We start from the raw sequence: 26,742 nt of genomic DNA, 5'->3' as shown, positions 1-26,742 counted from the left end.
CAGATATAAATGCAGTAATAAATGAGTAGGGAAGTCAGTCACAAGAGAAAACTGCACAGTCTGCATCCTGAAAACAACTTTGTTTTACGAAAATTCTCACAGAAGTCAGTAGTGTGACATACTGCACCATCTCATTTAAAAGCCTAAGCATGGGAACAGACCCATTTTAAGTATAAAATGGTTTTCCCACCAGCTTTCTAAAGACACTTACGTGATGGGCCTGCTCATCCTGATCCCCATGGAGGGGGTGACCTTGTACAGGTTCTGAATTAAGGTGTTGGCAACGTCGTGGTTGCGCCGTGTGTGGATCAACAGCCAGTTGTCCATGGGCACAGCGCGGATTAAGGGAACTCCCCTGGTCTCCTTTGTCCAGTCAGCAAACTGAGGGTTGTAATCAACCTGTGAAAAGATGGGAAAGAAAGAAAATCAACACCCTACCAGGTAAACTATACCAGAACTACTTCCTGATACACTTCAAGAACAGACTGTAACACCTCTGCCTAGAACAGGACCTCCTTTTTACCTGTCCCTTTACTGCCATTGTCAGTAATTTAACATAAGCTTTATCCAGCCCTATAAAGAAATCACACTCTTGAAGTAATTCATTCCTAATTATGCAAACATAATCTGGGCTAAAAAACCAGAAGTAAGTTGTTACTATTTGCTGCACAGACTCTGGTATAAAGACATAGCTTTTGATGTAGACTTCTTTTTCTCCCATTTTTCTTTTTAATAGGGTAACTGCTCGAGAAAAAGAAAAGTATTATTATAAAGGAAACAACACATCTTTTAAATAGCAAGAATTAAAAGAGCTTTACAAATACAGTATCTGGATCTGCACAGCTGTGCTAAGTGCCCTTTTCCATCCAGCAGCCATTCAAAACAAAAATCTCTAGTACAGAGCAAATCTCTAATGTTTTATGACAATCTATGGTTTAATTCAAATTTAGATTATTCATACTGCTCACCCCACCTTTAAGTGTTCTATCTACTGAACTGAAATAATTAGTGGCTTTTCATCTGAAAGCCTTGATACTTTTTTAATAAACGGAAACTAGTTAGAAACATCTCTAGTCTCCTAGTTTGTGTACCTGAAAAGACTTTTTTTGGACAGAGGGACTGTTTTGCAAGGAAGACACTATTCTAATGTAGTGCTTTCAAGAGTCTCTAAATAGAACTTGTAAACAGTTTAAGAAGTTTGGAAGTCTTCTGCTTGGACAAAGATTTGTGTGTAATGTTTTTACTCATTATCCCTCATTTATAAAATCAAAAAGTACGATTTCCTTCCTTAAGAACTTGTTTCATCAGTGAGAGATCCAGAAGATTTTGGAAGCTGATTTATTATTTACCATGTTTCCTGATTGAAAGATCTTTTCTCCTTGAACAACTCTTCCCGTAAAGGCCACTGATTTATAATCAAAACTTAACCCCCAGTTTCCAAGTTCCTTCTGAACGTTGTCATCTCTGTTTAAAAACAAGATTTAAATGAAAAACATAAGAAATTTGTTCTTGCTCACTTTTTCTTTAAAAACTAGTAAGACTACTAAAGTTTTGCTGCAAGAAATAAGTTAATTATACACATTTTTCATGACACAGAAGTACAGAAGATGTTGAGGTGGCATACTTTTGGATGTAGTTAAGAAGTCTCCCAACTTCCCGTTGCCTTTGCTCAGGAGGCAGCCGGGTGTGAATCGCCAAGTCCTTCATCATGTTGAAGTCAGTTCGCATCCTCTCCGTTAATCCTGGCAAGGGCAAAAGCTTCTTCTGAGTAAAAGTTAAGGCTAAGGACTATGGAAATTCAAATTCCAAGCCATACAGATTGATGATGCATGTACTGCAGGCACAGAAAGTGGTGGCAGTAGTAGTCAAGGTTTTCAGTGTCACAGAAAAAAGATTCTGGATTTTTGTGCTTGAGAGGAAACCACACGAGGAATGCAAAATGAACACCAAACAAGGCCTTCATTTCCATTTCCAAATCAAATCAAAACAGTGCTGAGATGGACAGGTACTGCTAGTGCAAAGTGAGTATCTCAGAGCAATATTCGTACTTATAGATCTTACAAAATTATCAATTTCTAGTAAATTTCTCTTTTTCAACAGAAATTCTACCACCAAAAGTCTCCACAAGTCATCCGTGTGCCAATGTTGAACACTGTACCTGCAGACTATGCAACAGCAAAACCCCTCCAACTTTTCAGCCTTGTTTAAAATCTTTTACCTACGAAACTTGTTTCTAAACTCACATTTATAAAAACCAAAACATTTCTACTGAACAAAAGGCTGCTGTCAAAATCCCATTTCAGTAGGCATTATGGTTTGACAAATGCTTTAATATGAAAAAAACTACAGTACCTGTTAGAGAGCACAGCTCTGGAATTAGAACCACAGTTCCTTCCACGTTTCTACTCTTCTTCAGCTGACTGATCAAGACAGGCTGCTTTGGATCACCAATGTCTATATTATATTGCTGTGTTAGAAATATATATTCCATGTCAGTTTACTCATAACAAAGCTTTGGCTTTCCTAACCTCTGCATGCTGTGACAATGCATCTGTATTCCTCCCATATTACCTCTCCCTGCTGCCACCTTCCATATGCTTCCTTTTTGAGTTTTCCCAAGAGCTCCTTGCTCATCCATGCAACCCTTCTGACATTTTTGCCTGACCAACTACTCCCTGGGATGGAGTACTCCCACCAAACCATACTGTGGAGGTTATTTACTGATCTAAAGTTACACAGTATCCATTAAACATAACATTCTATTAGAAATATTAATTACAAATCCATGCATCATAAGCAAACCCGTAAATGCTCCAACCTTCCAAGTTACAGCACAACACACACAGTTAAGCTTCCATACCTTTTTGTAGTACTCCAGGAAAGTGATCTCAGCACCATCTGATTTTCTAAAGGTGGCCATTGGATTGCTATCCCAGTTGATGTCATCGATTCTGTATGTTCTGTTATTGTACCTACATAAACATTTAATCAGGTTTTGTTTAAATCTCAAATAGGAAAGAAATACAACTGTGAGACAAAAAGTTAATCACAATACTCAAGTTGAAAGTTTTTCTCCTATCAGAAGCAGTAACTTCAAGTTTTCAATTGTAATAGGCTCTCAATTCTACGGAAAACTGAACTGTAATAAAACCAAAAGAAAACATAACTAGCCCAGTATGTACTTTCTGCTTTTTTAAATGCTGTCACCTTGATTAATTTGCCAGTTTGACAGTGACACCATTTGCATGCTTTCTGATGCTTCATTGTGTACTTCAGGACGCGGAGCATAGAGAGATTTAAGACAACAAGAGCCCACAGAGACTTACCTTGTGAGAACAATTAAACCAATCAGCTCTTTAGCACAGGCGTCTCTAAATCCTTCCTCTCCAACCTGGGAATGAACACTGTGCATAACATCCAACACTGTCTCACCACGAAGGACCTTATGGCTCACATCTGCACACAGCATGATGTTCTCCTCATACTGGAGGATGGAACTTGAGAAGCCTGGCCACACCATCAACCTGTCAAAGGAGAACACACACAATCTTAACGTGCTTTAGAGCATCTTCATTCCCACCCCTTATTTCTGTCCACTTTCATGGACATCAGAAAGCAGTGAAGACACTAAGAAACCACTATCAAATATAAACAAGCTCTTAAAAATTAACAAAATGAAAAATATTTTACACGTAGCTATCTTTAATCACCCCAAAATAAGATTAATTGAATGATGCAGCTATAACTGAAGTGAAAGCAAGGATGCCTCAAAAGCTAAGAAATTTAATTCATGCTATTAAATATCTCACAGACAAAGTGTGTAGGTATTTAAGACACTTTTAAGAGAAAAAGACCAGCAGTTTATGTAGTAGAACACTGCCCAGTTTCTTCCACCAACTGGGATCTTACACATACACGTAACTAAGTCAGGAGAATGAGATTTTATGCTTCCCAGGAATACCTGTTTTTATGTGCATGGTTTTATTACAAGATAAATCACCAAATATCAACCCTTCTCCCAGCACCCCTCCTAAACCCAAGTATTTTTGCCACACCTGTGATTAGGGATGCTGACTGGATCCCCAGGGTTGTAATAATTACGGCCAATCTGCTGCAAATTGAGCATCTTCAAAAGCCTAGAAAAGTTGAAATATGGATGTCACTTAGCATTATTATTATTCAGTTTATCACACCATGCATGATTCCATTCCTCTGCACGACCTCATTTTTTTATTCATCTGACTAGATAAAACATGAACTTTTTAAATTGAGTTTAATGAAAAGGTCATGGACACTTATTAATGACAATCAGGTGAGGTAAATTCAAATACAACCCAACCCTTCTCCAACCAGTTGAAGGTAACAGTCCAAACAAGCTACATCTCAGATGAACCAGACAGTCCAAGTACCACAGTAAAGTGGAAATACTACAGCCAAAAAAAGTAATTTGCCTGCTCTATTATTTGCTTTAAGAGGCAAACCCACAGACACAAGAAGAGAGTAGGGATAGGAGTATCTGCCTACGACAGTCAGCATTCCAGTGTGAATCTGCTTGCTCAGGAAAAAGGTAGAAACTCATTTCACACTAACATGAGCCAGAAATACACACATAATGCACGTTAAAATATTGCCAGATGTGGTTGGCCACAAAGTAACAATAGCCAGAAGGGCTTAAAAACTTACATTTGCAATACTTATTTACTAAAATCTATTCTTTGGAATGGAAAACCTTAAGGCATGTATTTTCAGAAAGACTTATGAGAATGTAATTGGTACAACAAACCTTCTAAAAATGATGTTGTAAAAATGCAGACAGGTAGGTGAAGTAGGTGGCAACTCATTAGTCAAAGTGACTGTTATCTTCACATCCTCCCCATTTCGAGTCCTACTAAACAGTTCAGTAACCTGAGAAAGTGAAATGAGGTTAATAAAGCTAGAGGCAAACAGGGCTGTATCTGGACTTTGCTCCAGTAATATCAAACTGGACTTGTACACTGAGATTCTATCCAATAATTCAAGACTAATTGAAAAAGGAATTTGATTTTCCACTAGGACTGTAAATTACAACCTGATTTGGGTGAAGGTGACTAACAGTAGAATGGAGACTATCCCCAGAGCAGCTGAATTCCAGATGAAGATAAGGAGATCACTTACCAATTATCATGACAGGAAAAAGACTCAACTTGAGGAAATAAACTTAATGTATTGCCAACTAACATACATTTAATTACTGATTCAGGTACTGGGAGGCAAAAAGACAAAAGATTAGAACACACAGTCAAAACATGTTCCTCCTCTCCCTTTTCCAAACTCAGCTTCACTCTGGATTCCTGTGTTCCCTCTGACCACCACTGGCTACACTCAGTCCCTCCAGTGAGGCAGTGAGTGGCACAAGGGGCAGGGGTCAGCAGCAGTATATAGTGTTTTCCCTTTGCTGCTCCTTTCTTCTTAGATTTTTCTTCTGCTTTGATATTCTTCCCTTCTTTTTAAATACACAGAGGTGCCACCAGCTTTGCTGGTGGGCTCAGCTTTGGTCTGTGATGGGTCCATTGTGAAGCTGGCTGAAAATGACTGTGTACAACACAGGGCAGCCTGACCCCTTCCCACAGGAGCCACCCCAGACCCCCTTGCTACCAAAACCCTGCCACACACCCCCAATTCATCCACCCTTTGGATTATGTTGAATGTTAGTTTACAGAAGTTATGAAAAGAATTAAGTAGAAAGACAACTACAGGAGAAATACTGTCTGTACTACCCACTTCTGTGCAGAGGGTTATTCTAACCTGCAGAACCTAAGCAGCAGAACCAGAAATTTATTACCAAATTTCTCTACGTGAGCAAGTTAGCTTATACTATCAATCCAACTAAACATTACTTGTGGGACATCAATTCCCTGACTTCACCCCGGCTAGTAAGGAACAAGCATCATCACAAAATGCGAGTTGAAACAAAAACTAAACCAGCATTCTCGTATCATACCTTATTCCGCAGTTTTTGTGGCAAGAACAATATTGACCCATCGAAGGCGTGGGTCCTGCCAATGTGCTCCTCGTGCTGGAAGAGCAGAGCGGATCGAAGGCGGCGCGACTCCATCTCGGGGCAGTAGCCAACGTGGTACTGGTACAGAGCCCACTGGGGCCGAGACGTCAAGCGATAGTGGTTTGAAGTTAATTTTATCATTCGACCCGACGTACCTGAAATGAGAGGCAAATACCTTAACAGTCGCAAAATGTTACCAGTTTATATTCGTACAACAGCTCTCAGAGGTTTTTAAAAACTATGGCGTTCAGACAAAGGTCAGAGGTGGGTTGTGTTGTGCATCTGTTCAAGCTCGGTGAGCTGTGGTAGTGCTATGAGACAGTCATCTGCTCATCAGAGCTTTCTGTAACTCCTTCAGCTGGCAGGAACACTCTCACATCACATGAGGTAAGCATTTAGATCAGCAACCTGCACACAGATGTAAAGGGAAAACAGAAGGCCAGCACTACAGCTGCCTCCAAAGGACAGAGATCCATCGACTAGCAGCATAGCTCTAGACAGAATAACTCAGAATGAGAACAACTACACTGCTCCTGGCCCAAAGTGACTTGAGCAGAACTAAGCCCTGTCATTCCTGGGCCTGCGCCATGCTCCAGTCATCACTCAATTAAGCAGAAGTGGACTACAGTCATTGCTATATGGTGTGATGTCTCATTCTTACAATATAAAACCATCATCAGCATAGAACCTGCACTGTGGACATTAAAAGGATGAAGGGATTGCATTCTAGCAGGCATACAGGACCATCATGACAGTCTGCTGTACTTGTCATAAGCATGAGTTCAACTCCACAAAAGAAGCATGTCACCTTTTCTTTAAACTAAAAAGTTTCCTCGAGAAGAGATTTCAAATTCCACATTTATTTAGAGATCTTTATCAAGTTGGTTAGTGAACGGGTTACAAGAGCAACTTTTATCTTTTTCTAGTACATAGTAAAGGTTTTTGTTGTTTTGCTGGTTTTTTTTTAACTCAGCTCTCTAGTGGAAACTAAAAGCAGAAGAAAACTATTTCTCATTTCTACTTGCTTCTGTGTCTATAGTCTAAACATACCAGTTTTTGATTCTTGAACATGCACCATGGCTTGTCGAGTATTGACCCCCAGGTCATGGTAATCCCTCCGACGTCCACCCCTCTCTCGTAAACACAAATCCTGGAGTCCCGAGGAAACCCGTAATCCTAATGGTTTGAAATTTGAGGAAGAATCAGAATCAAGTAATAGATATATTATAGATATTATTATATATTACACAAATTAGAATTAAATACAATTCAATTTTGAAAGGCACACGTATAAATTTAAGAGAAATCATGAAGTGTTAGTTTTCAGCTTTTGCTATGTAGCAAACATCTTAAAACAGAATTCAAGGAACACATAGTAACTTCTGAAAATTTATGGACAGGTAACTAGTAAGCAAATAGAACAGCTCACAACAGGGTGACAAAAAAACTCCAGATGTCAATCCTCCAAATCAATAACCTCTTCTGCAAATACAGGGAGGACAGGACTCTTTCCTTTTATCTCCAGCTGCCACCAAATGTAAATACACTGTGATGTGAAACAGGCAAGAAAGTTTAATTTCCTTATTAAGATTCAAGAAAGTATGGAAGTATCAAAATAAAATTTACTGTTGGTACCCATGTAGTTAATTGTGTCAACTATTTTGACAGAGGACATGGTACACGTGAGGTACTTCTCAAAATTCCTCGTTCAGTTAGAATGACAATACCATCATCACAAGGGATGTATCGCAAACTTCTCCAAATCTCAGTAATAAATCTCATTTTGAAAAGAAAAAGAAACAGTCTAGAGAATATCTTAATTGCATTCTCTTCAAAACACAAGCTCTTGTGGGCAGTGAACTTTTTCTCCCTGTCTGACCTTCTGGCCTTCTCTCCTGCTGAACGCTCTCAAAGCCCCTCAGACGTCCGTGGCCTCCGGGTTCTCCCGACGGCTGTGCATGAACATCGACCCGCCGGGGCTGCCGAGCCTCCCCCAGCTGACCGGGCAGATCCAGCGCCACCTGCCATGGTTGGGAACAACTTTTTCTACTGCAACTGAAGAAACACCATACTGCCAAGAGTACAGCAGAACATTCATCAAGTAGAGAATACTCAAATACCCAAGTGGAAGAGTTCCAGAAGATTAAATCTTTTTTTCCTGTATAAGTAGCAGTTATTACTCTACACTTTAAACTCAAAAATACTGAAGTTCAGGATTTTTTTCCTAAGTTAATATTCATTTAACTAACAGCCAATACAAATCTTTCCAAGCTCTAACTAAAATTCATGGACTTCTCATTTCAGATCAGTAGCTAAGCAGGTCTCCTTGCTCTTACACTCTCCACCTTGTAAGATCTGTCAAATGTACACCTTCTAAGAAGTCTGTAAATACCTATAAGCACTACTGCAAAGATCCAATGTGCAACAACCCTGCAAAGCATACCTGAAAGTTATCAGAGCCCAGTGCTACCACAGTAACAGCATATTACAAAGTTCTGTGCTCCCTATATATGGTATTCATAAAAGTAGTTCAGCAAAGTTCTCTACTTTGCTTCTCTCACCTATACTCCATCCTTGCCCCTGAAGGAAGGGGCAATGCCATCTACACGGATTCTCTAGCCCAACAGCTGAACACTGAGCCCCTGAGCTGACTGTATTCCTTTCCCATCCACAAAAGGACCTGAGCAGAGCTCCATGTCTGGTGTATTATGATGTCTCTGTATCAGACCAGTGTAAAAATCAAATGCTATTGTTCACTTCTTCCTCCCGTCTTTCTCTGTCATCCAGAGTATGTTCTCTCTTAGGCTGAGATACGGTGCATGCCTAAGCCCTCACTTTCCAAACATTTAATATAAACCCTCTTATTCATTCCACAACCCCTTTTCAACATATCTTTGGAAACACTTCTGGAACTAACCCTCTTGGGAGACAGATACACACAGTCTACATGACAGAAGAGTGGCAGCCTGTATAGAAATAGAAAGCCAAAACAGACTTTTCTCCACTCAGAATTCATCAGTATTCAAAGTCCATATAAAGTATCTAACCCCTACCTTTTCTATTACTTTCCTCTTCACTCAGAGCAGGACACTGATACCACTCCCTGACTTCTGTTAACAATTCTGTGCAAGTCAAAGAGGCCAAATTTGAAGCAGTCAGGTCTCTTAGGTTTATAAATTCTGTTCCAGGGCCAAGAGGTGCATCAGTGCTACTGCTAATGCACAACAGATTTCACTGTTTGAGAAACAGAACTGTTAATTACCTTCTATCACTATTTAATCTCATCTGACACAGGCAAGAAAATTACTAGGAGCACTCCTCCAGTCTGCCCATGTGCTCAAATGAAAGATGATCACTGATAACTGATAAATTTAAGGAGCTGCTTTAAAAAATCTCCAGGTATGTGGCCATGGCTGCAAACACAGAAGTATCAGCCATTTCCAAGTTACAGTTCGATCAGTGCCTGTAAGTGCAAGACAAGCCCTAAATACTAGCTCCAATGCATAAACTCCTCAATATTGAAATTAAAACCAAGAAGAATAGGTCAGAATACCTACCAGACCCAGGTTCTGCCCAAATATGAATTAATAGCAGCAGCAGCCTAATATATGCTGTTACTCTGCGGGGTAGCACAGAGGACAAAGCAGGCTGTGAAAATATCTATTTTCCCCAGCTCTATTATATATATATATATATATATATATATATATATATATTTAACAATATATTAAATAGTTTGTAAGGACACCAGAATATCCTTAATAAAATGGAGTTATATTAACTATACATCTAACATAATATATACATACACACATACAATACCTAACACATATGCCTGGTAAATAGCTGAGGTATGACAATCCCCACTGCATTCACTTAAAAGAAAACCAACTCACAGCTGGATCTCCTGCCATAGGTGCAGCAGCCTCCAGTCTGGGAGGTCTTCCCCTGGCTCTCGCTCGGGCTCTTCCCGTCATCTTCTAAAACAAACAACTTTCACCGTTAGTGCTCCATTGCCTCCTTCCCCATCCTTATCCCGACAAATATTACAAGCAGCACCCCACTGCATTTGCAACGCTTTAATTTCAGTTAACTCAGTAAAACGCCCCCCTCTTGGAAACATTTTTGGATCTCCGCACTAACAGAGCCATGACGGGGAGTGCGGGGAAGCTTTACAGGCAGGTTTGCACTGACTGGCACAGGCCATCACGAATCCTGAGGCTGGTAAGTCAATTAGAACGGAGAGCACGGCAGGGCCTGCAGCCTCAGCCAAGCGTAACTCAAAGCCTTCTAACGTTACTTTCGAGTCTCACTGGAGCCTCAGTTCAGCCTGATTTGTTACACCAGGAGCAGCTTCACCCAGAGCACGTGCCAGCGTTACCTCCTGGTCACTGCCGCCCCCAACCCCGACCTGCCCATCTTCTCCCCTCACAGCCGCCCTTCCCGGCCCCACCACCCCTGCCCGCCTCGAGCCGTCCTTAGGGCCACAATGCGCACCCACAGCCTCCCAGGCCCACCGGTCCTTGGCGTTACCTTGTCCTGCCCTCCAGCTGCAAGAGAACTGTGCTCCTAGGCAGCGGCAAAGAAGGGGCCGTCGCCGCACGATTTAGTACCTTCCGAAGGCCACACCCCGGGGTCACCGCCCGCACGGCCCCCGCAACGCTCCCTCACCGCCCTCGGCACGAGCCGCCGGGGCGAGGAAGGAACACGCGCTCGGCGCTGATTGGCTGCCGAGGTCCGAGCGCGGCCGAAGAGCGCGGCCGAAGAGAGCCGAAGGAAGTCGAAAGAAGACGAAGAGAGCCGAAATGAGACGAAGGAAGCCGAAAGGAGCCGAAAGAAGCCGAAAGGAACCGAAGGGCAATGCTCTTCCCGCTCTCGCGGCGCCCCCCCCAGCGCTGCCCCTGCGGGCGGGGAGCGGCCATGGCGCTGCTCCTCATGGCCGAGTTCTGCTCGGGTGGGGCTCGGGGTGTCCCCCCCACTCCCTCCTGCTCGGTGTCGCCCGTGCGAGAGGAGAACGTTCCCGCTAAAAGGCGATTTCCTCCTCGTCCTGCTCGTTGCTTGAAAAATAAGCTGCAGTCAACCAGGAGGTGGAGCAATAAAGCAAGAAATAAAACTCTTGATGTTGTTTCTAGTGAAGGGCTGCATCGCTCAGCACCGCTACAGCCACGGTTGTACTTCTGTACGTGTTTAAGCCAGGATTTAAAACTAGCAAATCTTACGACTTGGAAGTCAGTGGCCTGAAGTGGGAATTCAGTCTCTAGCCAGCTTTTCCAAGCTCCTGTGGAAAGGCAGGATGTCTAGACGGCACCAAGGCTCAAATTCACCATTTCTGTTGGTTTTAGTGTGCCTTTGCTCAAAGTTTAAGTGTCTGTGACGTGTTTGGAGACTTCAAGGGACAAGAGATAACATTACCTAATTAAATACTCACCATTATGAAAGACCACTCTGATCCTATGGGGTCATTTACAATTTGCTAGAGAGTGAATTCCCACTTCAGGCCACTGACTTCCAAGCCGTAAGATTTTCTAGTTCTGTTGGGAAGTCCCAAATACGAGTTATGATTTCCTGTAGCAATCACAGCAATTAGATCTGCAGTGCACAAGGTTCCTTTTCCTCCTTCTCTGTCATTCCAGGTAGAAGTGGTTAACACTGTTAATATCAGTACTAAAATAATACGAATATCTCTTTTTATTTGATTCATATTGTCAGTTTGTCCACAAAGCCAGCTTTGCTGTGCTTGCTATGTCAGTGCAGCAGCCCACTTAGGAAACCAGATTCTCTTTTTCAAGTGTAAAAGAAGAGTTTTCGAACTGTGAAAGTGTGGATGTTGCTGCTTAAAGATAGCTGAAGTACTTTTAGCATGCAATTTTTACTATTCACATATAAATCCAGATAAATATTTAACACGCTCAATACATACACTTAGATGGGGCATGTTCAGTGCTTTTAAGAGCAGTGATTACTCCTTGCCATGGGCTCTTCACCCACAGTGCCAACTTTTATTGCTCTGTAGCCTGCAGAACTCTCCAGTAGGTCAGAGGGTTAAAGCTGCAGAAACATAATATGCAGATTTTCTTGGCTCAGCAGTATTTAAAGATAAACAGAATATAAAGATGTTGTCAAAGTCATTTATGTTATGTAAATCATGAGAAAGCAGAATGTGTGTGTTGGAAAGAGTTATGTTTGTTTATTCATTTAAAATATCTGTTGTGCTTAGTGTTTATTTTTTTTATGCCAAATTCCTTACATTTCACTGCAGAACTTAATTATCTTTAGATGGGAGTTAAAAGTACTTAATCAGGCTGGCTACCTACAGCAATTCCTTATAAAATGAAAATAAACATCAACAATAAGCACCCTAATTTTTATACGTGGGTTGTCAGACAGTTAATTAGTACTTAGCAAAAGATAAGTTCCAATTTGGTTTTTGCAGTCTTTCAGACTTGCCTTTCTTTTAGCAATTCAATCCGGTTAAAACTGGCTGTGCAGGTATCTTTAATGGATTTTCACAGTCAGAGGAAACGTGGAAAAGGCAACACACTGATTGCAACAGGTACATCATGTCCTTAGCCCAGGCTGGTTCGCAGAAACACTGAGAAAAACAAGATTTTGAAAATGGCAACTGCTTGCCTTTTCATTTTTGTGCTGCCAAAAAACCCTCCCAGAGCTGGACTCCAACACGCCGAAATATCACATATGAAATATTTTTTTTCACAGCTACTTGGCTTGGACTCTGCTTTGATGTTTGCTTTACCCGTGATGCAATTGTTTTTGCCTTCTGTCTCCTGTTGCTACAATAAGCCATTTCCCATACATGTCATCTCCAAAGGGGAAAAGACCGCATGGAAACAGAACAAAGAAAACAGAACAAAAGAAAATCAGGGATTTTTCCAAAGGCCCATTTGATGTACAAGTATAAACAGGAAAAAGATGCCTGAGGAGGTAGGAGCCAGGAACTGTACCAGCAGACAGCTGTTAACTCGTGTAGTTAGCAGCACTTTGGGATTCTGAATGGTAAATAAAGAAGTGACCCAATGCACATAATGAAGAAAATACTCACTTCACTACCTTTAGTGTAATGTTTAAGTGTGTTGCAAACTCCTCACAAAGTAAGTTGAACTCTTACCTTCATGTATTTCTCCTAACACCACGTCCAGGTATCAGTAGCTCTTTTGGTTCTAGCCCCAGAAAAGGAATTACCTCAAGACAGCGGAATAAAAAGCAATATTTGCTGTGATGAAGCAAGAGAAAATAAGGAACCCTTCAGAACAGAACCCAGCAACTCACGTGTGCAGCTAGACTTTTTAAAGCCCAACATGTTGCTCCTGAATCTTATTGAGTTATTTGTTAAGAAATTTTCAAATGGGAATGTCTCAAAAATAAGCGTTGAAATTCGAGTTCCTCTGGTAGGTATTGAGTATTTGTGAGTCTGGACCGCAGTGTTTTTACTTCTTAATTAGTTTTTTCCTAAAAGGAGAGAGGCAAAGTTTTAAAGACTGAGTTAGTATCTGAAATAATATCTCATGAGTTAACAGTCTTGCTTCTTCCCAATGCAAGTTTTTAATGTCCCATTTAATTTACTGTAATGATAGTTGGAATAGAGGAACTGATGTGCCTAAACAGCGGAGCCTGATTTACTTACTGCCTTGGGTAGAGTATGGGGCACAGGGAAATAGTATTTACATACCAAAACAGAAAGCAAAAGGCATGTTATAGAAAAAAAATTGCTACTAAGGAGATAATACCCAACTCACTGCATAATAAATATCATGAAAGTATTTTCTCTCAGGAACAGGGAGAATAAATTTTCAACTTCCTATTTCCCCTGCTGTTTTCTAGTCTATTTTTTTAATCCCTAATTTCTGGGTTTTTTTCCTTCAGATCCTTTCTTCTTCCATCTGAGCCCCTATTCTTTGTAACTCATCTCTTAAAACATCACTCGCTCTGTTCCTGGAACCTGTGTAGGACTTTCTCCTGTTCCCCTTGACAACAATGGGTTTTGTTTAAACAGAAGCAAACTGGGTTTGGGTTTTGTGTGCTCCTTGTTTACCAGGGTGTCACCATCACTGCTCACTCCAAGCCCTGTTTTGTCAGACTGTGCCCTGAGCCCTCCTTTCCTGAAAAAAAAGCTGCCTCTTATTTACCCACCATCATATCCCTGCCAAAATTTCCTGTACTCTGCCAACTTAACACGATTCTCTGTTCATTTCTGCCCATTACAAATTCAGATTGGCCCTAGCTGATGTTTATTTTGTGTCCAAGTCCTGAGTGAAGTGAGCAAGAAGTGATTAGACGTAAGTTCTCAATAAATAGCTGTATTAAATGGAGAGGTCACATTAACCAGAGAGACACAAGACCTCCAGAAATTTATACTGTAATTAGATTTGTAAAACATATTCTATAAATATGAAATTCTGTAATATGTGTATTTTGGAAGATGTCCTTTATTACCTATGTTTTTAAGTAGTAAGGGGAGATGGAGAGTTAGTGTATAGAGTATATTAGAATAGAGCTGAAACAGTATTTTTATTCAGATATTATATAGTAAAATATTGGATTGTTTCAAAAAGCAATAGGAGTATTTCAGGAGAGAGACCAGCAAGAATTCTCATGTTTAGATAAATTTATTTCAGCTCATTTAGCAACTCGGTTTGATCTAATTGTCTTTTTATTGCTTTGAACATTCCTGAATTATGCAGAGAATTTGGGTTATGTGATTTAGTGTTGGATTAAAAAAATGTCACAGCTTAACTTTCTTTAAAATAGTGTAGAACTTTGTTCACAGTCAACGAAGTTCATTATTTTTTTGTTCAAAGCCCAGCTGCAGGCCTGGAGCATTTCTCATAAATATCAGGAAGTACCCGAAGCCACAGTCAGGATTAAAGAGTTGATCTGAACCTTAGATCTCAGCTTTAAAGCTGTAATGTACAGTGAATTTGGTTTCATGGTAAAGGAAATGGTAATTGCTGAAGTATGTTTTCTTAAGTTGCAAAATCATTTTTGAAATGTTTTCATTGAAACCTCTGTCAGTGCTGTGCATGAGAATGAGTGGCCTCGTCACACAGCAATTGTGCAGGACCACAGCTCTGAGTCTGAGTGCTGCTGTCCCTGACACAGGGACCAAGGCCAGGGTGGCCACTCCTGTGTGCACAATATCAGCTCCACAGCCACCACCTAGAACACCAAGCAAGTGAATTAAGGATTTCCATATATGCTATTCCAAGAATTGCTTCTGAGAGACGAGGTCGAGTTCTTGGTCATCTGACAAACACACAGGTGATACCCTTGGTCACAAAGGGCAGAGTAAATTCCTCAGGATAGCAGTAATGTATTAGAAAAAGCACTTTGCTGCTGGCTCCCTACGAGTCTGGTGTGCAGGGCTGGAAGGAGTGGAAAGCACAGCGAAGCATCAGACACGTCTCTACATGCTTTCTACACCTGGTTGCTGCATCAACCAAACCACACACCCTGCACTCTGCTTCCAGAGCAGTTTATTTAATCTGAACGTTTTATTGCATGAAGGCAACTGTCTTTATTTGCATTTATGAGGAAAATAAAACCTGAACACTTGCTGCTCCCTGACCTTTTTCAAGGGATGTTGCATTTAAATGTGTTCTTCTACACATGGCAGTATTTACTGATGTCCTACTGCTTCATTCATGTAAGTGAGCCAGATAAAATACTATTCTTAAGATGGACTGCTGCATTTTTAAAACCTTGGCCTCCTTGGGCACTTCAAACAGCAGGTACAGAAGTTATACTTCATATAGCTCTTGCACAGATAGGAACCATGGGCAGAGGTGGTGTTACCTGCACTCTACATAAACAGACACATATCTGTTTTCACAGTTCAGTGAGTCTGATTGTGTCAAAGACATTTATAAGTTTCTTGTCTCTTTCTCCTATATTTGTTTGTCAAGACCTGAAGTCACTTTTATAATCTTGTATTGCACCCTCTCTTTGACAATGTGTTTCAGTAGTGTCTTAGCACTTCAGATGCTGTCTAGAAAATGCACTGCCATTTTAAATTACTGAGCAGCAAAATAATTAAGGCTTAATTTCAATGTTAAACCTTTTCCTTAAATCTTATTTTAGTATCTGTCGTTTAGAATTAATCACAATAGTCTGATATATAACACAGTAAATTAAAATTAATAGGGCTCAATCTCTATTGCTACATATTTAAAGGAAGCACATTTGTCAGTATGGTTGTAACCTCAGATATCACAGAGGCCTTTCAGTTCAGGATCTGAATACATTTCTTTCTCCTCACTGTATCATTAGTTTGGTGTCCCTCTTAGTTCAGCCTTACATCTGTGTGCTGGAATTACTAACAGGGGAATTAGCAGGAGTTATTTTCTGGACTCTGGTGGAAATCAACTCTCAAAACCAAACTAATTCTGCTGTAGAATTGTATGAGCAACTGATTTTGAATTGCCCTCCCTTCACAACTGGATCATTTTGGTGAGCAATAGCAGGCAGGGCTTCATCTACAGGGACACTGGCAGGTTTCTGCAGAGCTCCTAATTTATTCTAAGGACTTGAGAAATAAATAGATGAGTTTTAATGACCTAAATTGTTTATGTGACAAACTTTCCATGGAGATACATGATGGAAGAGACTCTGTGCTCATAGTGTACAATTTAGAACTCAAATACCAGGCTGATGCTCTCAGAGATGATGATCTCCTGCTCAGATGATGTCTATTCATGAAGGTGCCTAATTTCAAATGCACTGCACTTTTTGGTTATAGATTTCCTCAGGCACTCCAAGTTATTCTTTTGTACTTTCCCAGCACAAAACTGTCTTGACAAAACTGAGCAGGTTCTTTGCACCAGAGGGGCAGCCTAGGAGAAAACAAGTCTCTCCGAGTCAGATGCAGGCAGTCTGTGGATTACATCCATGACAAGATGCAGAGAAACCCATGAAGAGAGAGAGTAACCAGGAATGAGTGGCAGCCAGGAATAAGCTGCAGTCATAGGTAAAATATTCACCTACTGACAAGCGAGTTTTTGTGTGCTCTCAAATTTACCCTCAGCAAAAGATACACGGGCTACATGAATTATTCCCATGGAGGCAACCTAATCTCAGCCATTCCTCATCTTGGACATCTTTTGAGCATGCAGTGCCTTATTTGCATGAATTACCTGCCAGCTGAATGCACAGTGAGTCCAGTCAAGGAATCAGAAAGCGAGAGAGAAGAGGGGCCGAAAGCACCAGCTCTGCCTTTGAAAAATCTGCGTGACTTGTATGATCAAAAAGGATGGACACCACTGTTTGAAGACAAGAGCTGGAGGGCATTCACTTGAGAGAGGGTTCAAGTGGAGTCTAAGTGGATGACAGTACACTCTTGAAGCCCTGAATAGGGCCAGGGAATCGTTTTTGAGAGTGGTGGAAAACAGGAGTGGAGCCTCCTCCCGGCACATGGCATGTGTAGTGGGTGCACTTCAGGCAACTGCTGTTACTCTGCAGAGCTTTCCTTCCTGTGTCAAGCCTGCATCCATCTAGAAACATGGAGAAGGGGACAAAGGGATTCAAGTCCAGCAAGCAGATATTAGGCTGACTTATTTGGGACTCTCCTGAGTCTTGTTTACTGTACTGGGGAACTCAGTCCAGTAGCCAGGCCATCTTTGTTGCATTCAGAGCCCAGCTGCTCAACTCGGGTGCAAAGTTTGTAATGCTTTGTTAGTTTGTCTTCTAGCTATGAACTGCTTGTAGTGGCTTTTTCAGTGACAGAAGAACTACACAGCAACCAATTCTGCAGGACCATCTCTGAGATGACCTGGGAACCTCCGTGACCAGCTCTGGAGGGTGTTGGGAATGCACAAATCCCTGCCTGCCAGCAGGCACTGAGAACACAAACAGTGTTTGCTATGTGTTATGTACACACAGACAACACTCAGCTCCCAAAAATGTAGGTCAGAAATGCCCACGACATTCAGGCTTCTGTCAAGGGAAACAAAACCCCATCCAGAAAACTGAGAGATGTTTTGAAAACAGGTTCTGCTCACTTTGCTTTGTTCTGTTTTCCTCATTCTCAAACGTGCACTTAACTTCTGCCTGATGCTGGGCTTCAGAAAGGAGACTGGCAGGAACTAGAAACACACAGTGAGATCTTCCAGCCTCCCAGTAAGAAAAAAACCACCAGCTTCCAGCCCTTAGAAGTCATTAAGCACATTTTTTAAAAGTCATTTTTCAGAAGGACGCAATTTTTTCCCAAATTTCAAGAGTTTTTAATGGCTCCCACCAAAACCAGGTTTATGGTCTTATAGTGAAAACTGGACTGATGTATTTACACATCAGTCCTGACACCAAAATGTGAAAACCTCTGAGCCATTTGCAGTTTTCCTGTACTACCAGTGACAAACAGGATGAAGGACAGAGCAGTGATGGTGGCAGATTTTACTTTGAAATCGATGACAAAACAATGATAATGAAGAAAAATTCATGCCAAATTCACTTCCTATCATTTTGTATGTCCCTGTCCCAATCAACGAATCTGATGAGTCCATTTGCCCCTATTTCAGCCAGAGACACCTGTGACATTAATCTTTAGTACTGTCCTTGTGACAGCTCCCTAATGAAAATCAGGGGGGTTTTGCACTATTTATTAGCTTATGGTTTCCTTATTTCTGTCTGACTCACTTCTCTGATGAACACTACAAATGAAAGTTTTTTTAAGCCAAGTTTGTACAGGAAGGATGCTTTTCCTGAAACAAAAATTATCAACATTGCCTTGGATCCATCAGCAACATCCTTCAAAGAAAAATAAAAAAAACAATCTTGTTTATTACCTGATCTCCACCAACTGCTGTTGTTGCATTCACAACTTCCATACTGTAGATTTGCTCTACTTGGTTAGACTGTGTTGTTATTTCATCATTGTCATTACTAACCTTTTAATTTCCACAGATTTTTCATCTCTAAATATCTTAAATAAAGCAGGAATAATGATCTAGTGACTTCACTTGATAGCAGCTTTTGAACTAAATCCAAGAGGGATGTATTTTAGGTAGAACCATGAGCTAAATTTCATGGGGAAAAAAATACATCCACAGATTCGCTTCCATTCTTCCTTTCCCCTTTTCTTCCTTTCTACCCTTCATTCCACTGAAGGGACTGTATGGGCTGTAACTTTTGGAATAGATGGATACCTGGGTGCTACCTAGGCAATTCAAAACTGTAGTTTACTTTTTCCTTAAAGCTGTTTCAGCAGATTCATTATGATGGCTATATTGATATTGCCTGACAACGTGTTTTATTATAGCCTAAACAAATGCTAATGCTCTATTTAATTAAGAAGATATATAGATTAAGGCAGATGCAATGCCTTTTGATAACAAAGGACCTGCCCAGTGTTTTTGGAAGCAGACAAAAAATAAGACATGTCACATTTCAGCCAAATAAAAAAAAAAATGCAAGTAGGGCATTAGTCCAATGCTTTTGTGTTGTGCATTTCAAAGTTGGCACCCAGTGGGTGGGGCAAAAATAAATCAGGGCCTCCTATAGTGAAAATGTATTTGGGATTCAAGCATCTAAAATCTGACCCTATCTTCTGCTCCCTGGGATTGTCAGCTGCTTCAGGGGTCATCTGATATAAATCTCCTTTTCTCACTTCTGAGAATTTTTAGCTTGGAGTGTGTTTGAAAACACTTCAGAAAAAGGGTGGAAAACACAGAGTGCCTTCTTTGAAATACACTCCTTTGTTAAATTCCTTTCCCAAGGGTAAAGAGACTCTCAAACACCTGAGGGCAACAAATGACTCTATTCAGCCCTCTCACAAATGACCTAATAAACTCCCAAAGGGTTACAATAGCTTATTTGTCATCATTTCTTGTCAGCTATTTATAGCATCAATGTAAATTGAAGCAAAACAATAAATACCTGAGTTATTTTCTTTATTTTGAACATTCTTTAAAGCCCAAATGGTGCTTTACAATTTTAAACTTCCAATAATTAATTTTGCAATTGGGTTTAAATCATTCTCACCCATTTGACGTTGTGGTAAAGTTTGTATTTACCTACATGCAAAACATCTGTCACCTTTTCACTCCATTCCCTTGGAATATTTGCAGATAATGACTTTTAAAAATTCTGGTTTGTTGAACTTTTAAAATGTCAAATGCCTGATGGCCCATGTTGGAAATGATCCTGCTGAATGGATTTTCACAGGGACTTCTGTGAGAAAGGGTGGTCATCAATATGATAGTAAAGATCCTGGTGCCAGTCACAGTAATTTGAAGATGTAATAACTCCACTGTATTTAAAATCTCTTCTGGGCTGAATTCTGATCCATGTTGCTGCCCTCACATATCAAATATAGATGTACTATCAAAGATATTTAATATTGTAATATATTTATCCCATCAAACAGATGATGTAAATTCAACATGAATTGAGTGGGGCAGATACATGTTAAATGAGTCTGGTACCAATGGCTTTCCCACTGTCACTAATGCTTTGTGAGCAACACTTCTGAAGCATCCCCGTGCCTCTGGACACAACTGAGTAAAATGACTGAGGGCTCATTAGGTTTTCTTTTGGTTCTCTTTTGTTACAATTTATTTGCTCAAATCAATTTGAGCCAGTGGAGCTGTGCCAATTTCCACTTTCCTGCTGAAGTGGCCCTAAGAAATCTCAGCACAGAGGATATTCCCAGAGTCCTCTCTGGAGTATCTCACGTGGACTGCAGCACTTGGAATGCAGCACACTGTGGAAAATATGTCTTTCCATCTCTTGAAACATCTTTTGCAATATCCTTTGACTTATCAGCTTCATTGTCATCCCCACCTCCTTCATACGTTCCTTTTGATGTCTGTGATGAAAACACCCCTCTCCTGGCTGCAGGAGTCAAACAGCTCAGTTACTAGTTCCACTGGTCCATATACATATGCATGTATGTATATATATATCTATCTATGTATGTATTTAAATTTTTGTAGTTATTACATGGATTCCTCCTGGGGAAAAGAAGAAAGAGGCAGAATTCACATGAGGCAATTCTGAATGACACTCAGATGCTGCTGTGGTCTGCTATACCAGAGAGGAGTAAGGAAGCATTAAGGGCTGTCAAAAGAAACACTCCTGTGCTCCAGACAACTTTTTGAGAGATTTAGGCATCTAAATACTCAAGTTCAGTCTGCGTAATTTTTTTAGAATATATCTACAACCAGATAGGCCTAAAATTATTCTTTGACTACTTGATTTCCAGATCCTCACGAGTCTGACTTCTGGACAGAGGTGGGTACAACTGTCTGAGCCCTCCTGGAATGCAGGACCTGGAGGGAGCACCAAAGCACCCATTCCCAGAGGATCATGCTGGATTCCATCATGAGCCCTGAGCGTAGTCCAGCTTTTAAAATAACACGTCTGACTTTCACATGCAGTGGTTTCATGGTGAGACAGCTCAGCCAGGAGACAGAGGTTCAAAATAAAAAAAATAAGGTAGCACGGAGAGAAAATGTATCATTAGTTTGTATTCACTGGGAAGAGGGAGCTGTGGGTGCCTGTGTGGGTGTAAAGAAGTTTTTCTTTTCAAGGAGAGTGCTGTGCTGTCTCTCTTACTCCTACTAACTTCCTTGTAAGCAGATTGAAGATGTCCCAAAGGAGAAATGTAGTTCACTAGAAGTACCAAAGAAGATAAATCTTTTTTTTTTCAGAACTTTCAGGGATGACAGTTGGAAAAAAAAGATAAAATTCAGCTCCTGGTAGCTGTTAATTTTGAGAAGAATTAATGGTAGTGAGCATTGCAGCAGATAATCCCATGTTTCAATAAGTGTGAATAAACTCACACAGTCTCTGCTGTCTAAAACTTAGGAGTTTGATCCAAACTAGTTATCTGGATTCCATCAGTGGGAATGGGATACACCATATCTAGAGGATATTCTTTTCCAGCATAAGTATTGATGGGATGGTCACATTCTGCAGGTGCTGGTTTCTTTCCATCAGCAATAGATTCTTCAAAACTAATCATCAAAGTTCATGCCTGGTTTAGATGCATAAAGTTAAAAGAAAGCAATTCTGCCTTTTTGTAGACATGATAATTTTGTGTGTAAGTCACTATGTTCAAGGAAGGATGGATGCCTTTAGGCAGCTGGAGACAAAGGAGCAAAGGAAAATATATATATGCTCACTAATATCTGGAAAAACTCTTCATGTTGCAATTGTATTCCTGTATCCATAATGGCTTATGGGACTGAGAGACCCCAGGTTTTCAGGGAACTCATCTTCTGTGAGCTCAGATGATACAAAAGTGGGCTACATTTCAGGCACACAAAATTGCCTGCTATTTATTTTTGTTCTGCACAAAGACAACTCCTTTTCATTGGTTCTGAGGCATTATCTCAGTAGGGATGATTAATAATAACAGGTAAATATTACAAACATACACAGGTAGCTAATGTCAAATAACAGTTCTGTAAAAGCCTGCTCAGAGCTGGATTAGACTTGATATTCAAAATGCTGAAAGCAACCATGATAAATGTTATTGAAATAATACAGACACATCCTTACATATGTCCTCTGCATCTTTTCTAGCTTAATATATGATAAACAAAACATCAGTCAGACCTAGGGGAAAAGAAATAAAGAGGATGCTATAATATGGACATAATGTAGTGATAAAGCCAAGTGCCTCTCCAAGTCCCAATTTAGGTATTTAAATGATCTTTGCCTTAAACAATGGTTGGAGCCAGACAGACATATGGTAAATATGTCCTGATCCATTCTGTGCTGTTCACCCCAGGAAAGCTGCTCAGGGAGGGGGTGGTTTGCTGTTAAAAGTGCTCTGGTGTTATGTACACTCAAATAACCCCTTCATGGGGAAGAAGGGGGGGGGGAAATCCCCCCACCCCAAAAAAAAACCCCAACTTTGTGAAAAGAGGGGGAAAAAAAAATGTTGAAAAGCAAAGCTGAACACTTTGGTGCTGAGCAGGGAGAGAGGCAGAGTCCCCCCTGCCGGGGAAGTTGATGAATAATCCGCAGGGCTCAAGCTGAGCCCTGGGCTCGGAGCGGCTGGTATCCCACACGAACACTAATCAACCAGTATGAAACATCCATTTTAAACGCAAATGAGGGGGGCCTTTTCAAAGGAGACCCAGAGAGGGGAGGGAGGGGGAGTTCAAAGCTCAAAATGGTTCTTTCTTTCTTTCTCTCTCTCTCTCTCTCTTTTTTTTTTTCCTCTAAAGAAGACAGAAATATGGTTGGTTATTATCTAAGTTATTGCTACAAAGAATTTTGAAATTAAAAGATAAGCTTTCAGAGGAAGCTCAGTAATTTTCATAAAGAAGGACTTAAAACAGATGTGCCCTCTTTAATCGGGGTGTGCTTGAAAAAATATAAATGCATTTTTAACATAGCAGGGGGACAAATCATATGGTTACACATTTGTCTCCTGGGCAAAAATAATTAAAAAAAAGAAAAAGTCTCACTGCATTAAGTATCTCACAAATAGCCACCACTAGAACTTTCTTATCTAGCAAAAAGTCGGATGAATGATTAGCTGGTGTTTAGAAAGCAGAAAAATATTTCATGTTGTTTGTGCTTTTTTTTCACTCTGCCTTTTCCCTCTTCAAAGAACCACTAAAGTGAATTAACATCTTCACCAGGGTCAGTATGTGGCTGTTGGTAAATTCCTACTATTTACTGATATATTAGTGGTTGCCTTTCTTTTCAGTTAACTTTTCTTTATAATTTCTGTGTCCAGTAGGTTGCTGTGGCAAATAAATTCTCTACCCAAACTCTGTTTTCTTACCTTTCTTCTGACAATATGGGAGATGTAGATTCTGCCCAGGAAAAAAGGTGCCACTTGTACCAGAGAAGGTTTCATAGACTAAAGGTTAGGGACAGAGATGTTGAGAATTCAGTGTTTTCTGAGTGTTCTTCCTGAACACTTTGAACTGTTTTTGCCTTGTTTTCCTAAGTCCATGCTGAAGGAGGATGCCTTTTCAGTAGGGAGTTTTTGCTAGAATATGGAAATAGCAAGGAGCTAATTTGATTTTCTGGAATAAAGCAACACAGCAATCCTCACAACAATCCTCTCCCCAAGAAAACCACATGTCCTGACTGGTTGCTCAACTGCAGCTTATAACAAGTCTGACAGCTGCCACGGGAAAGGTTTTGTACAGCACATTACTGACATGTTTTGTTAAGTATACAAAGAGCTAATAATCCCCCAGCATTAAACTGGAGCACCTTTGGGCTGGAGCAGCAAGTAGTTGTAGTACTTGTAACTTCTTCCTTTTCAAGAACACCTCTTGAAGAGGCTATTCCTGAGCATTCCCCCTTCCCACCTTTCACCCAGGGCTTTCACAGCATGGAGAACTCCCACTAGTGTCAGAGGGACCAGCAGCTCCCCTACCTGTGCTTTCTTCTTGTTGCCATCCAAATTGGCTCAGGCCACGAGAGGTGTCCAGAATGATCATCCCCACGTGCTGCCCTGCTTGGATGGGGGAACACAGACCTGTGTCCTTGCAGTGCACCTGTGAAGAGTCCCCTTGAGCCAGTCAGCTCCTGGTGCAGCCCCACAACAGCCCCACTGAGTCACTGAGCCCTCATTCCCACGAGGGCCCTTCACAGAAGCTCTGGCACAAGAGCTTCTCTAGCAGGTACTGAACTGGAACCTTCAAAGAACAGGTAGGTCAGGATGGGAAGGTTCTGCCTTATTTGTAATCAGACCCAACAGGAGGGTTTTGCCCTTTGCAGTGTCACAGGAGTCCAGAGAGAGAGTCTGAAAAAGGATGGTAGGGTGGTAAAACTTTTCAAACAGGAACAAGACAGGTGAGGCATAAATGGCTATTGCATTTTTCCTTCAGCAAATACAAATCAGAGCTGTCTGTCTGCACGTGGATATGCTCCCAACAACTCTTGAAGTTGACTTTTTTCCATGTTTACTTGCTTTTTAGCAAGCTGCTAAGTTACATTATTGGCTTGCTGCTCCAAATATCTGCTGTGGTGGCTGAGGACCACAGAGGTACCCTTTCCATGGGGCTTCTTTCTGATTCCATGGATGGGAGAGCTCCCAACCAGTTCTCCTCTAACAGTGCAAGGCCCACTCATAGCTGGATGGAAGGTCTGATCATCCTTATTTCGTATGAACATAATTTTTTGAAGTCAAATACAAGCATTTAGCAGTGCAGTCCCATATGTTCAGGTATTATTTTACTGTGCACAGCTATAGTTTGAAACCTGATACTGCAAATCCAACTGCTGTAAACATGCCATGAATTTGGAAGGGAGTTGTCTTGCTATAAGGAATGTGGCCCTTCCATTACCAGTCCTGTCAGCTGACAGCTGGACTCCCAGCTAAGTCCCAGAACAATAAAACAGCACCAAATTATTAGAGGGAGTCAGGCACAGCAGGAGATCTGCTTTGACATTTGCCCATTTCTGACTTCAATATTATGGCTGTCCAGCAGTAGGAGACTTAAGAAGCACCTATTATCTAGTTTTCCTTTTGTATAAGCAAAATAACGTTCTCAATACACACTCCAGCTCTTTTAATGAAAAATGAAGAAAAATGAGATGCCAAATGCAAATATTTCTGTCCTCAGCACATAGAAATCATAGATTCGAGGTGTGGCAGTAGAACATGAATATTCCAGTTTGGAATTCCTACTTTAATTTAATAGTAGCATAGTCTAAGTCTGACAGAAATATGAAGTTCCTTGTCCTCCTGCATTCAAAGCCCACTTTCAAGGCTGAATGATGACTTCTAATCTCTGCACTAACACTTCATGTGTTTACACAAACCCAGCTGCTTCCCATAAATTGTGGATCATAAACTCCATCTTAGACCTCGTTGATGACCAGTAGCATAAGAATGGCCCCCCAAAAAATATCCTGAACATAAATAGCAATTTCCACCCTTTAGGAAAGCCAGGCAAAGAGGGGGACAGCAGAGCACCCACAAAATGGGCTGTTGTCAGCTCTCAGACCACTGGTTCTCTGCCCTGGTCTGCAGTTACCTAAATTGTATCGCTTTTTAAATAATAAAATGTTAAAATGCTTTGAAATTGTAATGATAATTGCAAAGTCAGTATTTTGGGTTTGCTTTTGATTCAGGAGCTTTCTAAGTGGCTCTTTGACCTTTACACAATATTTCACTTAACACCTTGCCCAGCTGATGAAGTTTAGCTGCTGTATCAGTGTTACAATGGTACACGCTGAATATAAATACAGCTTGTCAATGGAGCAGGAGTTACAACTAAACACAGGAACTTAAAAGAGTTGATGTTGCTGATGTACCTCCCTATTCTGGATTATAGTGATGTATTGTGATCATTTTAGTTGTGCAAATTTCTCTTGTACAGACAGGAATTTACTACAGCTTTGTACTTGCAGAGCATGGCAATATTTACTTTTTACAATTCTGGGAAAAAAACCCAAATCTTGTTTGCTGTAGTCCCATGAGATGACTCATGGAGTGAGAAAGTGGAACAGCACTTGGGCCAAAATCCAATACATTTCAAAACTATCTGCTGTTCTCTGTGTACCTCTCAAATGTCTTTGCAATTCTTTTAATTGAAAATTCTTTTGGCTTCTCCAGCTTCAGCACAAGTTAATCCTATAATAGGACAACACTCATTAAAATTAAGAAAATATTAGTTACACTGCAGCTGTAATTAAAAGCAGTCCTTGATGTTATAAGAGCTGTACACCATTTTCAAGATATAATTGATACCCATGATGATTTACTCAATCTA

At 40.7% G+C, this 26,742-nt stretch overlaps 1 protein-coding gene across 3 annotated transcripts in view; it reads right to left on the bottom strand.

The window, feature by feature from the left end:
- The window catches only part of PIWIL1 (piwi like RNA-mediated gene silencing 1), a 33,727-nt gene that overhangs the window by 6,149 nt on the left and 836 nt on the right, over positions 1-26,742 (bottom strand). For 2 of the 3 annotated variants that reach the window (XM_032706216.1, XM_032706218.1), the window contains exons 1-13: positions 10,574-10,721; positions 9,937-10,020; positions 7,920-8,061; positions 7,091-7,216; positions 5,981-6,195; positions 4,784-4,905; positions 4,056-4,136; positions 3,327-3,524; positions 2,861-2,972; positions 2,353-2,467; positions 1,625-1,742; positions 1,350-1,464; positions 212-399 (exon numbers count right to left, since the gene is read on the bottom strand). In XM_032706216.1, the coding sequence (XP_032562107.1) occupies positions 212-399; positions 1,350-1,464; positions 1,625-1,742; positions 2,353-2,467; positions 2,861-2,972; positions 3,327-3,524; positions 4,056-4,136; positions 4,784-4,905; positions 5,981-6,195; positions 7,091-7,216; positions 7,920-8,061; positions 9,937-10,017 (1,613 nt within the window). In that variant the 5' untranslated portion in view covers positions 10,018-10,020; positions 10,574-10,721. Of the gene's footprint in view, positions 1-211; positions 400-1,349; positions 1,465-1,624; positions 1,743-2,352; positions 2,468-2,860; positions 2,973-3,326; positions 3,525-4,055; positions 4,137-4,783; positions 4,906-5,980; positions 6,196-7,090; positions 7,217-7,919; positions 8,062-9,936; positions 10,021-10,573; positions 10,722-26,742 lie in introns of those variants that run through there. The other variant, XM_032706217.1, reaches the window with a different exon arrangement.

This window comes from Chiroxiphia lanceolata, chromosome 18 (assembly GCF_009829145.1).
Source record: "Chiroxiphia lanceolata isolate bChiLan1 chromosome 18, bChiLan1.pri, whole genome shotgun sequence".
NCBI classification, from domain to species: Eukaryota; Metazoa; Chordata; class Aves; order Passeriformes; family Pipridae; genus Chiroxiphia; species Chiroxiphia lanceolata.
This window is presented reverse-complemented; position numbering and strand designations above follow the sequence as displayed.